We start from the raw sequence: 13,961 nt of genomic DNA, 5'->3' as shown, positions 1-13,961 counted from the left end.
TATGAGATGCTTTCATTTATGTTCTTTGGTTATCAAAAATGCAAGCTCTTTAATGTCTCGTTTCTGACCCAATTCATCTTCTACAGTTTGTGTTCTTCATTTGGTGAATTGAGAAAAAAATTATCCTAATTCTTTCTTTTTGGATCAGGTTATGGTCCAGCAGGATATGCCTTGTTTGTGGCTGTTTATGCAGGACTGGAGGTAAGCTTTGTATATGTTGATGCTTCCATGTGACTGATATGATATTAGCCTAAGCTCAAGTAAGTTTTAGCCATAGATTAATATCTTGAATTCACTTCTACCTGAAATGATAGAGAAGGAAGTTATTTTGAGAGTGAAATTGGATAAAATTTGAAAAAGCATTTCAGTATATGTTTTACTTGAAAACTGGACATTATTTTTGAGTAAATTTTTTATGGGGAAACTGAACATTATTCTAAAACATCATAAAACGAACTATTTTGTCATTGGCAAGAAGAATAATGGATAGTTTTGATGGTTTATTTAACTTAGGCACAACTTTTTAGAGTTGTGGTACTAGGAAGTGGCTTTAGTAAATGGGAGAAAATAATTTTATGACTTTGTAGGTTGATAGCTTGTTATGATCATCCATGTGGATGGGAGCCATAAATGCCTTAATTATGGAGCATTATTTTTTTGGGGGCTAGTGCATGGTGATAAAATGTTGAAGTATGTATACCCAGATGTCAATAGGATACAGATTGTAACCTGATATCTTAGAGACTTGTGTTCCTTTTGACTCAGCTAGATCACTAGGACTACTAATTTTTCATTCTTAGAAATATCTATAGTGCCTAATTTACGGCATTAACATAAAGCAAGATCATGTTTGAAAAGACTAGATCTATATACACAAAACTACCATTTGCTTCTTCCTTTATCCATCCTTCTTTGCAACTCTTCTCCAACTCAATCTCTGTCTTCCTATCCTTTCTTCAACGTTGCTTCTTCAAATCTTCTTTTAAGTTGATACTTCTCCTACAGGTTCTCTCTCTTCTGCTGAAAAGCTTTTGCTTTGAATGTTATTAGGAATTATCTGAGAATCAAGCTAAGGAAATGATCTAGAGAATATGCTAAACTCTACTTATACCTGTTGACCTCTGTTTATCCTGATATCCTATTGTTTTTTCTTGGACAAGAATCCCTCATTCTATTAGTTTAGTTGGGCTGATGTGAACATTCATTCCTGAGACATCCTCCATATATCCTTTCTGATGCAGTATTCAGTTCCCTTCCTCAAACTTCTCCAAAGTTGTCAGTCATTGACTTTACTTCCAAATTTGGGTCTTTCTTTCTCTGTACTCATTGCTAATGACTGTCTGACTTGTTGACTACTCAGTTGTTACTCCCGGTTGCTAATGTCACACTGTTGACTCATAGCCATCTCAGTTACCGCAAAAATACCCAAATGGGATGTAGTACTCCCCTTCCACATTCTTTGGATTTTCCATGTCACCTCGGACTTGCACATATTCCAACCAAAGCATCACACTGTTGGATGGGATAAAATAAACTATAATCCATAACCAATAATCAACTCTTTCGTCTAGACTAGTCCTTTTAATTAATTTCACATTATACTTGAAATTCTATTGTTAAGATATACATTTAAAGTGGGTAAACCATTGATTAGAATCTTTACACACTCATACATCCAAACAAATCCTACTCACAATACTTAATCATAATATCATGATAGTCCAGATAATTAAAGTCAAATGTTAAAACTAATTAAAATTTATTACTTAGTTCAGAACCCATTCGATATGTCTGTCATATTCAGTGTAGATTTATCTCCATTCTAACCCAACTAAGCTATACCAAGGTGAGGATATCAGAAAAGGAAACATGCAAATCACCATGGATATTTATGTGCATTGTATGTTAATTATGAATGTGTTGATCTTGATACACGAATTTTGGATCTGATATAAATTGATAATAGTCAAATATCCTCTACCATAAATGGCTTTCCACGTGTTTGATGAAAACCAAATTTAGCTTTTATATCGCAAATTTATTATATACCTATTTTACATAACTTTAATTCAGTGTTTCTTAACAATAAAAATATAAAACCCACATACTATGTCTTGTGGATGGCAGCATGAGAATGAAATGTGCCCTTTCTGTCCCTTTTGATGCCATGTCCCTAGGGTGTTTCCCTCTGTAAGGTGTGTCTGAGGTCCAGGAACACACCTGCATTTGCTAGGATGGCTAGGGAATGTTGAGATGTCCCTTGACTGTCCTGGGAATAGCAGGGCAGCCCCACACCTTTTTTAAAAAAAAATTCTCATTTTTCAACAAGGCTGTTAAGCTCTGTAAATTTTATTTTCATAAAAGTTGGTGAGTACCTGAATCCTCATTACTGTTTCCTAGGAAGCAACATGAATGAAAGCAGAGAAGAAAAATATAAAAGATGATGATATTTAACTTCAGATGCAAATTCCTCACCTTTGGTCACATGCTGTTTATTACACAGCTACTTCTTCATTCAGACCTAATTAAAAAAAATAATAATAATAAAAAATCTTTGACTTAATGATAATAATGCACAGCTTGAGTTGGCCTAGTGGTGGAGAACTTGTGCTCTTGAAAGAGAGGTCACAAGTTTAAATCCCACAAGGGGGTAAGGTATGTATGCCTCGTTTGTAGTGCAGTTAGTACCTCCCGCAAGGAGTACGAGGTAGTCCCATACTGCTCTAACCCATCTGTAGACCCATACATAGATGACTGGCATCGTGGACTATAAAAGACATTATTATTATTATTATAATGTCTTTTTTAACAAATCCGCTAAATTGTAAATCTCTACTTTTATGTCTTAAGCTCAATACATTTAATTACTCTGTTGTTTTTGTTGTCTCTTATCAAAGACCAGCTTAAAATGGGCAAAGAAATGGTCTTTCTTGGGGATTTGGGAGTTAAAAAGGATTTAGCAGTTCTAGAGATGAGGAGTATATCATGGCATTTGCAATGGACAATGAGTTTGATTAGCCATTGGCCCATTGTACCTGTAATACTAAATTTGTGTTGCAAACTTAAAGAAATCATGAAATCGATTTTTTAATATATATATTCTGAATTTTGGATCAATTGATTGTGACATCATTGACATATGTGATAAACTGTAAACTCTTTTACTACCTTTTTTGTTTAATAGAATATTCAAATATTATGTATTATTTTAGTTCCATGCCCCCAACATACCCAAAACTCATCCCTACATTCCTTGTCCAAGAGACACCATGCACACTGCTTTTAATTTGAGAGTTGTTCTTGACCACACTTAATAATGAACAACAGTTGCTAATTGTAATGCCCTTTTTTTGGTCCATTCCAACATCCTTGGAAACCTCCAACTTTCTTGGAGAGTACCTTTCTCGTTTGGAAGGTATTATAGCAGTAATAGAGTCCTTGGAGCCAAGCCAAGTACAATGGTACTTTCTGTATGCAGATCCGACATTTTGGGAGCACTCCACTCTTCTTGGAGCAGTCTGTTGTCTTGGGAGAGCACCAAATTTCATATAAACGAATATTGTATGCACTTAAGGTTTTGGTGGAGTGGTCAGAATTCATATATTGGGCTATTACAATATTTTCCATAACTTTGAGGGTTGTGTGGAAAATAATTAAATTTTAAATGGTTAAATATTTAAGTTGACAAAAAATGGGAAACTTACGGACAACTTATATTTAATTATTTGAAAAGGTAATTATGGAATTTGAAGGAAAATATGAATAACCATTTAAAAAGTAATTTTCAATTACTTTCAGGGTTGGATATAAAATAATAAAAAAAGGAATTATTGTAAAAAGCAATTCATTCTAATATTATCAATTATCCAAAAACTCTTGTGCAGAGATTTGGTTCATCATCTTTTCTTCAGGATGAGAAACCTTTTGGATCAGTAGGAATTGGAGGGCGAAAATCTTCTGGTTCCTACTATTGGCTTCACACAGAGGTCAAGTTTGGGCTGTACATCATTACAAAGGTATTTGGTTTCTACCAGCTACATTTGAATTTTTCTAAATCTCTTGAAAGGTGGTCATAACAGTAATAAGGGGACATGGCCGATTCAAAGATCCCTTTGGGTATGCTATGTGAATAACAGAGATTCACTGGTAAAAATCTTAAGTCTATAAACTGAGAAAATATTACAATATATAGAAATAACATATTACTATAGATATTAATGAAGACACCTACTTCTAACTACCTAGAATTGTAGACATCATTACAATATATTTGACCATTAAACAATATGAAATATTATTTGAATACCCTCCCTTAATGGTCAATCTATCAAAAAAACCAAGTTGCCCCCTGAATTTTACAAACTTATCCGGGCTCAAAGACTTGGTGAGAATATCTGCAGTCTGATCTGTTGTCAGAACATACTGCAACTGAACTGATCCATCTTCTATCAACTTGGAGATGTAATGACAATGAAGTTCGACATGCTTGGTACGTTCATGGAAGACTGGATTTTTTGGCTAGTTTGAGCAGCCTTTGATTATCAGTATACAAGGGAGAAGGACCTGCTTGCGGCATCTGCATGTCAGAAAGCATCCTCCAGAGCCAAATTGCCTCACATGCGGCCTTGACTGTTCCTTGGCATTCGACTTCAATCGTGGAAAGAGCCACGACTTATTGCTTCTTGCTGCTCCAAGTGACGAACTGATCTATCCTCAAGAAGTTCATCATTACGAAGATCTCCTATTGTCTTGGCCCACCATTTAGGCCTGAGGGTAGAAGTACCAACATCTGGCATTGGAGGAACAACATCCCTTAGAGTTTCCGGAACAAAGTCATCTAGATACGAATCTTGTGAAAAATTAGGGGGTGCTGGATCGGTAGATTCCTCATCTTCAGAGTCAGAATGCTCTGAAGCCCTCCCATCATGGGAACCAAGAGGTAGACGAACACCAACATCAGAAGTCTTCACAGATGAAGTCGTAGGACTAGGAGTAGTAGAGGACATAAATGGACCAGTAGTCTCATCAACCACAACATCACAATTGAAAATGAGACGATCTGTCTCCACACAATCAACTTGTAGGCCTTGTGGTTGTTGTTGTAACCAGTAAATATAAGTGTTTGGCTCTTTGAATCTAGCTTAGCACGCGTGGCGTCTGGAATCCATACATGAGCGGTAGAACCAAAGACTTTCAAATAGCCCACTTTAGGCTTGTGTCCTGACCAGGCTTCTTCAGGAGTCTTCTTCTTAACGACATGTGTAGGTGACAGATTTAGGAGGTAGATTGCAATATAGACTGCTTCAGCCCAGCATTTCTTAGGAACATTGCGATGCTCTATCATAGAACGAGCCATTTCAGTAATGGTGCGATTTCTACGTTCAACGACACCATTCTGCTAAGGGGTGTATGGTGTGGTGAGTTGGCGCTTAATGCCATCTGTAGCACAAAATGTAGAGAAGTCATTGGAACATAACTCCCCCGCATTATCTGACCTTAGAGTGATAATCTGAGAAGGATTCCTTCTCAACTAAGGCCTTAAACTGCTGAAATGTATTGAACACATTTGATTTATTCTTGAGAAAATAGACCCACATTTTCTGACTGATATCATCAACAAATAATAAAAAGTACCTGGACCTAGTAATAGATGGAGTGTTCATTGGCTCACATACATCAGCGTGAACCAATTGAAGGACCTTGGAGGCTCTCCAAGAATGGCCATCTGAGAATGGTGTCCGATGCTGCTTCTTGGCTTGATAGGCTCCACAAACTCCATGATTTTGAGGTTGGATCTCACGTAGACCAGCAACCAAACCCTCCCGAGATAACTGAGAGAGATAGTGCATGTTTGAGTGCCGATAACGCCGATGCTAGAGTGTTCTAATGGATGTACTCCTAGCAACCAGAGCGTGCTCGTGAGAATCGCCAGAATCAACAAGTCTATACAAGCCATGATCCTCATGTCCCATAGCGATTGTAAGACGAGTCTCCCTCTCAACAATGCTGCAGGTGGATGAACTGAAGACAACATCTAATTGAGGAGAATGCCTCATGATTTGGTTGACGGAGAGGAGATTATGTTCCATGCCTGAAACATAGTAGACATCAAGAAAAAGTAGATTTCTACCTCCTGAGTGAATCTGGACAATGCCCTTACCAGCAACTATGTACTCTTCTCCGCCTCCTAAGATTACTGAATCCAAGAACGGTTCAAATTTCGTGAACCAATCTCGACAATGAGTAAAAGGCCGCGAAGCGCCTGAATTAATATACCGGGTAGAAGAGTGTACTGGATCTGTTGTTCTCTTGGCCATAAAAGCATAGAATGCAGATTCTTTTTGCTTTGAGTGCTCTATGACATTTGCCTTTTGTCGAAACCCTCCTTGCTTCTTTTGTTTAGAAGCCAATCGAATTCAACACTCAACCTTCATGTGACCAAACTTATGACAATAATTGGACTGAACGTTGTTGTTGTTGTTGTTGTTGTCCTGAGAAGAACCAGAGCCTTTCGGCAGAGAAGATGGAGCCTTCCCTTTGTTCTTAGCAAAAGATTTGGCAGAGAACGCTTGCTCGGTGGAGGTGGAACTAGTACTACTTCCAAACTGCTGTCGCCACCGATCTTGTTGTAAAAGCTTGTTACAAAGATCGAAAAAATTCAAATCGACGTCAATGGAAGTGATATTTAGCGTTTCAATGAAATGCTCATAAGATTTGGGCAAACTCTTCAAAGTGATGACAACAATGTCCTCTTCCTCCATTGTGCGACCAATCGCCTCAAGTTGGTCACGGATGTCCTTGATCTTTGTCAAGTGATCCTGCAAAGGTGTCCTCTCGTCCATAATCAAAAAGAGCATGTTCTTTAGAAAGAATGCTCTGCTCTTGTCAAAGGTTTCATGGAGACTCTTCAAATGATCCCATATCTCCTTCGTAGTTTTTTCAGATGGTACCTGAGGTAGCTGCTCATCAGTGACAAAGAGTTTAATGAGCATGACTGCTTCCTCGTTGTGCTCATCCCATTTGTCCTGATCTTTTCCGGCAGTAGTTGGATGTTGAGACGTGCCTAGAACAACTGCATCGAGACATCGATACTCAAAAATTGTCAACATGCACTGCTTCCAGGTGTTGTAATTGTAGCCGTTGAATTTCTGGCTGCATTCGAGCATAATGTTTGTAAGAGATGCCATCACATACCCCGAGGTTGAATTGGTGAAGGCACAAATTCCAATGCATAAAAACCGACAGATGAAAACAAAGGGTTTTTTAAAATTTTGCAAGTCGGATTCTAAGGTAGAAACTGAAACCCTAGCATGGTTTTTGAGGCAAATTTTTTTTCGGCTGACCTAGAAAAATCGGACAGGTACCTGTTGATGTGTATTTTGTACACGACCAAACATAGAATAAAATACCTAAAAGGTACCTTATCCTCTCTTGAACAAAGTTCCCGACTGTTGAAGATCTCGCCGAAGGATCAGTCGAGGCAACTCCAAGGTTCTGCTTTGTAGGATCTCTACTCGTGGATAAGCTCTTCGCGGTATGATGTGATTTTGCTGGAATCACAAGTTGACTTACACTCAATGACCTAAACGTCTGATTTGCTGGAATCACAAGTCCTATTAACTAACTGGAAGACAAACAAATGACAAAAGATGCATGGTTCAGGACGTCTACTCTACTACCTAGAATGCGAGAAAATGGATGAATGACTAGGTGGAGTCCTACTGGGCTGGGTCTCACCATCAGGTTGAACAATTCAACACCAACTCAGTGCGATCTTCTAAGGGATGCTTCCAATATGTTCAAATCGTACACCATCTGACAATGATCACCATTCAAGATAATGTATGAACAATAGACGTGTAACGACTTAAGATTAAGCTCATTTTATGCTAGTTGACCACGTAGGGTGCACTTACCATCAGTAAGAGGCTAGTGGTATGGACTAGACAGATTCCACACAGGTGCATTCAACAATTTTCTTCACTCAATTTAATCATCTATCATCAAAAATGAAGATTCAACAAGAGACCATGCACATTGCAAAGAAACAACATATTCCACCATATCTTCAATGAAAAGAAGTCTTTACAATTAAGGCAACAATGTCTTGCCTTCTCTTCTTAGTCTACTCTAATTGCTATTCTACTATTCTGGCCTCTATTACTAACTATTAACCAATGTTCCGCGGGGACGCGTCCCCCACCTTTTTGGGCGCATCCCCCCGTCAGAAACGTCTCGGGGACGGGGGGACGGGGACGCGACGTCCCCCGCTGTCCCGCCACCGCCACCCAAATGCCGCCGGGATGTGGAGACGTCCCCGCGTCCCCGCGTCTCCCAGGGCGACGTGGAGACGTCTCCTTGGGAGACGTTTGGGCGTCTCCCCGTCCTTCAAGAGACGTGCAGATGTCTCTCCAACGACGGGGAGACGCCCAAACGTCTCCTGTCGCCCCCACTTATATGCAATGTTTAAAATTAAAATTTAAAAAAAAAGTGAGTTTTTAAGTTTTTTGAGGGTTAAGGGGTAACTCTAATTGGACGTGGGCCAATAGAAAAATAACACCCGACGCCTTTAGAAAATAATAAAAGTATTTTTGGCCTTGCGGGGCGCTGCCCCTCGACAACAAACTTAATTCTGACCAATGAAATAATTGCATTATTTGGACACATGTCTTCTCTAGAATATTCGACTAATGGATAGCTGGGGTAGGTACATCGAAGTTAGTGCCATCTTTGATGAGTCAGGTACATTGAATCTGGACAAGCTGAAGTGGACCAACCCAACTCGAGGAGTGATGACGGGGATGCCACCTTGTCTTTCCTTCAAATGTTGGACTGGAAGAGGTCGTCCTTGATGAGGTTGGGCTGGAGAAGGTCGTCCTTATTGATGCTGGGCTGGAGAAGGTCGTCCTTGTCCTGGCCTGGTCTTCTTTCATTTGCCAAAACAAACCAAAAGATGATTAAGGACACATGATAAATTCATTTCAACATAGCATTTTCAACTTAAATCATCAACAAAAAGATATTCACATGAAAATTGCCCAAGATTTTTTCCAGGAACAGACCCTATAAGAATTTCGCCCTTGACCCTTTGGAAGGGTCAGGAGCGAAATTCCAACTTTAGCTCAAAATTCACATTTTTGAAGGTCAAACATCCTTCCAAGGCATTCCAAATAGCTTTTCTCACCCTAGTCCAGGCCTGACTTAGCACAAAATTTGAAGAAAAGGATGGTTTTAGTGATTTTCGCTCTGGACCCTTTGGAAGGGTCAGGAGTGATTTTCAAGTTTTGAGCATGTTCCTCCATCCTTTCAACTTCAATTCTCCTCCAAGACTAAGGACACATTGCCTCACTCCTATCTAGGCCATAAAAATCAAAAGTTTAACTTGTCTTGCAAAGAAAGTAGGTGATCCTAGGATTTTCGCTCTGGACCCTTTGGAAGGGTCAGGAGCGAAATCCTTGGTTTGGGCTAATTTCCATCATTTTTCAACACCAACTAACTTCAAAAGGCAAGAACATGTCTCCTCGCACCCATCCAAGCCATGAAAACCTAACGTTTGACTAGACTTGCAAGGAAAATAGGTGGTTTTAAGATTTTCGCTCTGGACCCTTTGGAAGGGTCAGGAGCGAAAATCACTTTTTGGCTCAATTCCTTCAAGTTTGATAATCATTGTTAAGTTAAAGTCATTCTTGAGGACCTCTCCCATCAAAACTCGCCCTAGTCAGCACTTGGCTTAGCACAAAATTGGGAAAAAAGGTGATTTAGAGAAAATTCGCTTTGGACCCTTTGGAAGGGTCAGGAGCGAATTTCTTAATTTAGGCTTATTCCTCCATCATTTCAAGTTGCATTCACCTCAAAAGGCTAGAAAACACTTCTCCTCTCACGTCCAACCCAAGTTTAACTTGATTTTGCAAGGCAAAATAGGTGATTGAAGGATTTTTGCCTTGGTCCCTTTGGAAGGGTCAAGAGTGATTTTCATCATTTGGCCTAAAATCATCATTCCTGGAGACAACAATCAACTCAAGGGCAATCTTAAGGGCATCTTTCACCTTGGTCTAGGCATAGCTTAGCATAAATTTGAAAGGAATAGGTAGATTTTAGAATTTTCGCTCTGGACCCTTTGGAAGGGCCAGGAGCGAAAATCTTGTTTTAGGGCTATTTTGCCATCCTTTCAACTTCAAATCTCCTCCAAGGCATAGAACATCTTGTCTCACTCCTCTCCAGGGTATAAAAACCAAAATCTTGTCTTGATGTGCAAGGAAAAAGGGGAATCTTAGAAATTTCGCTCTAGACCCTTTGGAAGGGTCAGGAGCAAAATTTTCATTAGGCTTCAAAATTTGCATTCTTGGCCACCAAAATCCACTTTAAGGCATTCCAAATGCCTTCTCACACCCTTGTTCAAGCTTTGCTTTGCTCAAAATTTGGAAAAAAAGATGATTTTAAGGATTTTCGCTCTGGACCCTTTGGAAGGGTCAGGAGCGAAAATCACTTCTAGGCTCAATTCCTTCATCTTTCATGGTTTATATCAAATCAAAGTCAGTCTTAGGGGCAACTTCATCTTGATTCTACCTTATCCCACACTTGATCTAGCAAAACTTGATAACCAAAAGATGTTTTGAGAAAATTCGCTCTGGACCCTTTGGAAGGGTCAAGAGCGAAATTTTCATTCTTGACCAAAAATCCTTATTTTTTTCAACTTGAAACTTCTTTGCAAGGTAGGATTTCATCTTTCATTGCCCTAGGAACAAGGTTTCATGTCCAAGAAAGGTCAAAAAGTAGGCTAATAAGGAATTTCGCTTTGGACCCTTTGGAAGGGTCAGGAGCGAAATTTCCTTTCCTGGCTAGAATCCTTCATTTTCATAACTTCCAAACATTCTCAAAGGCTAAATCATGCTCATTCTTCTTCTCATCATGTCTTGGACACCAAAATTTGGCCAAATAAGGCAAGAAATGTCTCTTAGAGAGATTTTCACTTTTTCGCTCTGGACCCTTTGGAAGGGTCAGGAGCGAAAATCTTGACTTGGGCTAGATCCTTCATTTCTCCATTTTAAAACGACCTCAAGAGGCAAAGACAAGTTATTTTTCTTCCATCCACGTCATAACAAATAAAAAACTTGACCTTTTTCAATGCAAAAATATGAGTTTTTAGGAATTTCGCTCTGGACCCTTTGGAAGGGTCAGGAGCGAAATTTCCCTTTTGGTCCAAAATCCTTCATTTCTCAATGCTTTCAAACACTTCAAAGGCAACAAGAATGTCCATCCTTCCCTCCAAGATACCCTGCAAATAAAAAATTAGTCAAACTTAGGAGGAAATGAGCTTTAAGAAGATTTTCGCTCTGGACACTTTGGAAGGGTCAGGAGCGAAATTCTTCTTTAGGCCAAAATCTTGTTCTTCAAAATCAATCAAACTCCCTCTCAAGGCAACGCCTAGCCAAAATAAGGAGGAAAACAAGAGTTATAAGGATTTTCGCTCTGGACCCTTTGGAAGGGTCAGGAGTGAAAATCATGTTTTGAGCTTGATTCTTGACATTTCCAACTCCAATCCTCTTTGAGAGGCAAACATAGATCCTTTCTCTTACATCTCCACCAAGATCCTGACTTTGGCTAGAGGGAAAATGAGTGCTTTCAAGAATTTCGGTCTGGACCCTTTGGAAGGGTCAGGAGTGAAATTCACTTTTTAGGCTAGAATCCTTCATTTTTTCACCTCCAATCCTCTCTAGAAGGTAACTAACATCATTCTTCACCCAAGGGACAAGGTTTGGATCCCAAACAAGGTAGCAAAAGAGGTTTATAGTGAATTTCGCTCTGGACCCTTTGGAAGGGTCAGGAGCGAAATTTCCTTGGGCATCAAATCCTGACTTCATTTTCACATTTCCTCATTCAAACAAGCGTTTTTATCTTCATTCAAGCCTGGGAATGCGTTAGTTCTAGGTTTTGGTCAAAGTAGAATGTCCTATGGAGAATTTCGCTCTGGACCCTTTGGAAGGGTCAGGAGCGAAATTCGCTTTGGACCTTTGGAAGGGTCAGGAGCGAAATTTGACATTTTGGACTCTCCGTCAGGATCATTTTATGGAATATAACATTTCTTTCTTATACTTTAAGTTATATTCCATATATACTTTTAGGATGTTTGAGAGTGGTTTCGGACCTCCAGGAGTTATATTGCAAAATCTAGTTTTTGGAGGATTCTTCAGTTTTCTAGACTTAGTCAAATTTCAGGATTAGGACATTCCAGACTTAGCCAAATTTCAGGATCAGGACATTCCAGACTTAGCCAAATTTCAGGGCATTTGAAGATCAGGATGACATTTCAGACTTCATCACTCACCAACTCGACCTAGCTTGGACCTTCAAGAATGATATCCACTCACAAAGCAAGACACAATTAGCAACGAGAGCAAAACCAGGCCCTAAGGAAGACTCTGAAAGAAACCCTAATTCTGGTGCCCTGTGGACTCACCTTGGCTCAAGCAAAGCCTGTAATCCAACGAACCCTCGACAACACTCATCCTGCAAAGGCTAACAGACAAAACCCTAAAAGACCTAGAAAACAAACCCTAGAAAGCAAAAAGAAGGGGTCCCCATTTGCAATGGGGCTATGCGTGAATACGTCACAACAGTACCCAGAAAAGTTTTTTGAAAAACTCACAGCAATCGAAATTTTTTTCCGACTTGAAACGAAGGGTGTAAACCCTAGCCAAAAATGTAGAAAGCCATGAAGCCAAATTGCAAAAAAATCTGCAGGCCTAAAATATTACTGGCGACCAAACATAAGTTGAGGGTATTTGAAACCCTAGGTGGCGGAAATAAGACAAAAAGCGACAAAGAAACAGATGGGGCGTGAAAATAATACTCAAAAATCGCGCGGGTTAAGAAATGACGCCGAAAATTCCGTCGCTGAAAACCCTAGTAGCCGTAGTAAAAATCGCGAAATAGATCTAAATAGAAAGGCGGGTTGTGAAAACGCGTCGCGATTTTTCACGTGTAAATATTTGCACAAAAATCTGACGAAAAAAATGCAGACACTGCCATTGGATAGAAGACAAAAATTGCGAAAAAACACCTGCGCGCAAAGGAAACAAGGCGCGAAAAATTGCGTTGCACACAAGAACAGGAGGATCATAGGTCACGAAAATGGTTTTGCGGGCTGGGAAGTGCAAAAGATGGGCATGAAAAAACACGCGAAACACAGATGTGAAAAAAATTGCGTTTTCGATATGAAGGAAAGAAACCCTAGGTCGCGGATTTTGTAGACGAAGAATCCCGAATTTGACTGAAAAAATCCCGCTAAGAAATCCTGAGGTCCTGCCAAAAAATCCGTCATAGAAGAGTGTCGAAAAATACATTGTTGTCTTGCGGGTTACAAACACAGAGGTCGCAGACAATGGCGGGTTGCGTGAAGAAGAAAGGGTGTGGAAAAAATCACGTCGTGTGGCCTAGAACATGTCATATGCTGGAAGACACAAGAAATGAAAGAAGTCACAGTGCCAAAAATAGAGACGTGGGGCCTAAAGATCGCACAATGAAGCCCACAAATGCAGACGCAAAAAATCGCGAAAACACGGTAGGTCGCGTCGGGAGGAAAATAACCACCGAAATAAAAAAATGCGAAATGATTTTTTTTTTTTTAAATCGCAAAATGCAGATCGCGATAGACAAAAATTGCACGGGCGTAGAAACGGAAAACGTTCGTGTGGAGAGAAAACGTGACGAGGGTTTTGAAAAAAAAAAAAAAATGCGAAAAGAATTGTGTTAAAACTTAAAACCCACGAACTAGCAAACACTGAAAACCCTAGGCAGTTTTTTTTTTATTGAAAAAATTTGCCTGCTCTAATACCATGTGATTAACAGAGATTCACTGGTAAAAATCTTAAGTCTATTAACTGAGAAAATATTACAATATATAGAAATAACATAATACTGTAGATATTAATGAAGACACCTACTTCTAACTACCTAGAACT

The 13,961-nt window shown here is 39.4% G+C and overlaps 1 protein-coding gene across 1 annotated transcript in view; it reads left to right on the top strand.

Moving 5' to 3' along the window:
• LOC131062631 (uncharacterized) overlaps positions 1–13,961 on the top strand; it is a 224,925-nt gene that overhangs the window by 41,686 nt on the left and 169,278 nt on the right. Inside the window, exon 2 of the mRNA XM_057996339.2 lies at positions 149–201. Coding sequence (XP_057852322.2) covers positions 149–201 — 53 coding nt within the window. The remainder of the gene's footprint in view (positions 1–148; positions 202–13,961) is intronic.

The sequence above is a fragment of the Cryptomeria japonica genome, chromosome 6 (genome assembly GCF_030272615.1).
Source record: "Cryptomeria japonica chromosome 6, Sugi_1.0, whole genome shotgun sequence".
Taxonomy (NCBI): Eukaryota; Viridiplantae; Streptophyta; class Pinopsida; order Cupressales; family Cupressaceae; genus Cryptomeria; species Cryptomeria japonica.
This window is presented reverse-complemented; position numbering and strand designations above follow the sequence as displayed.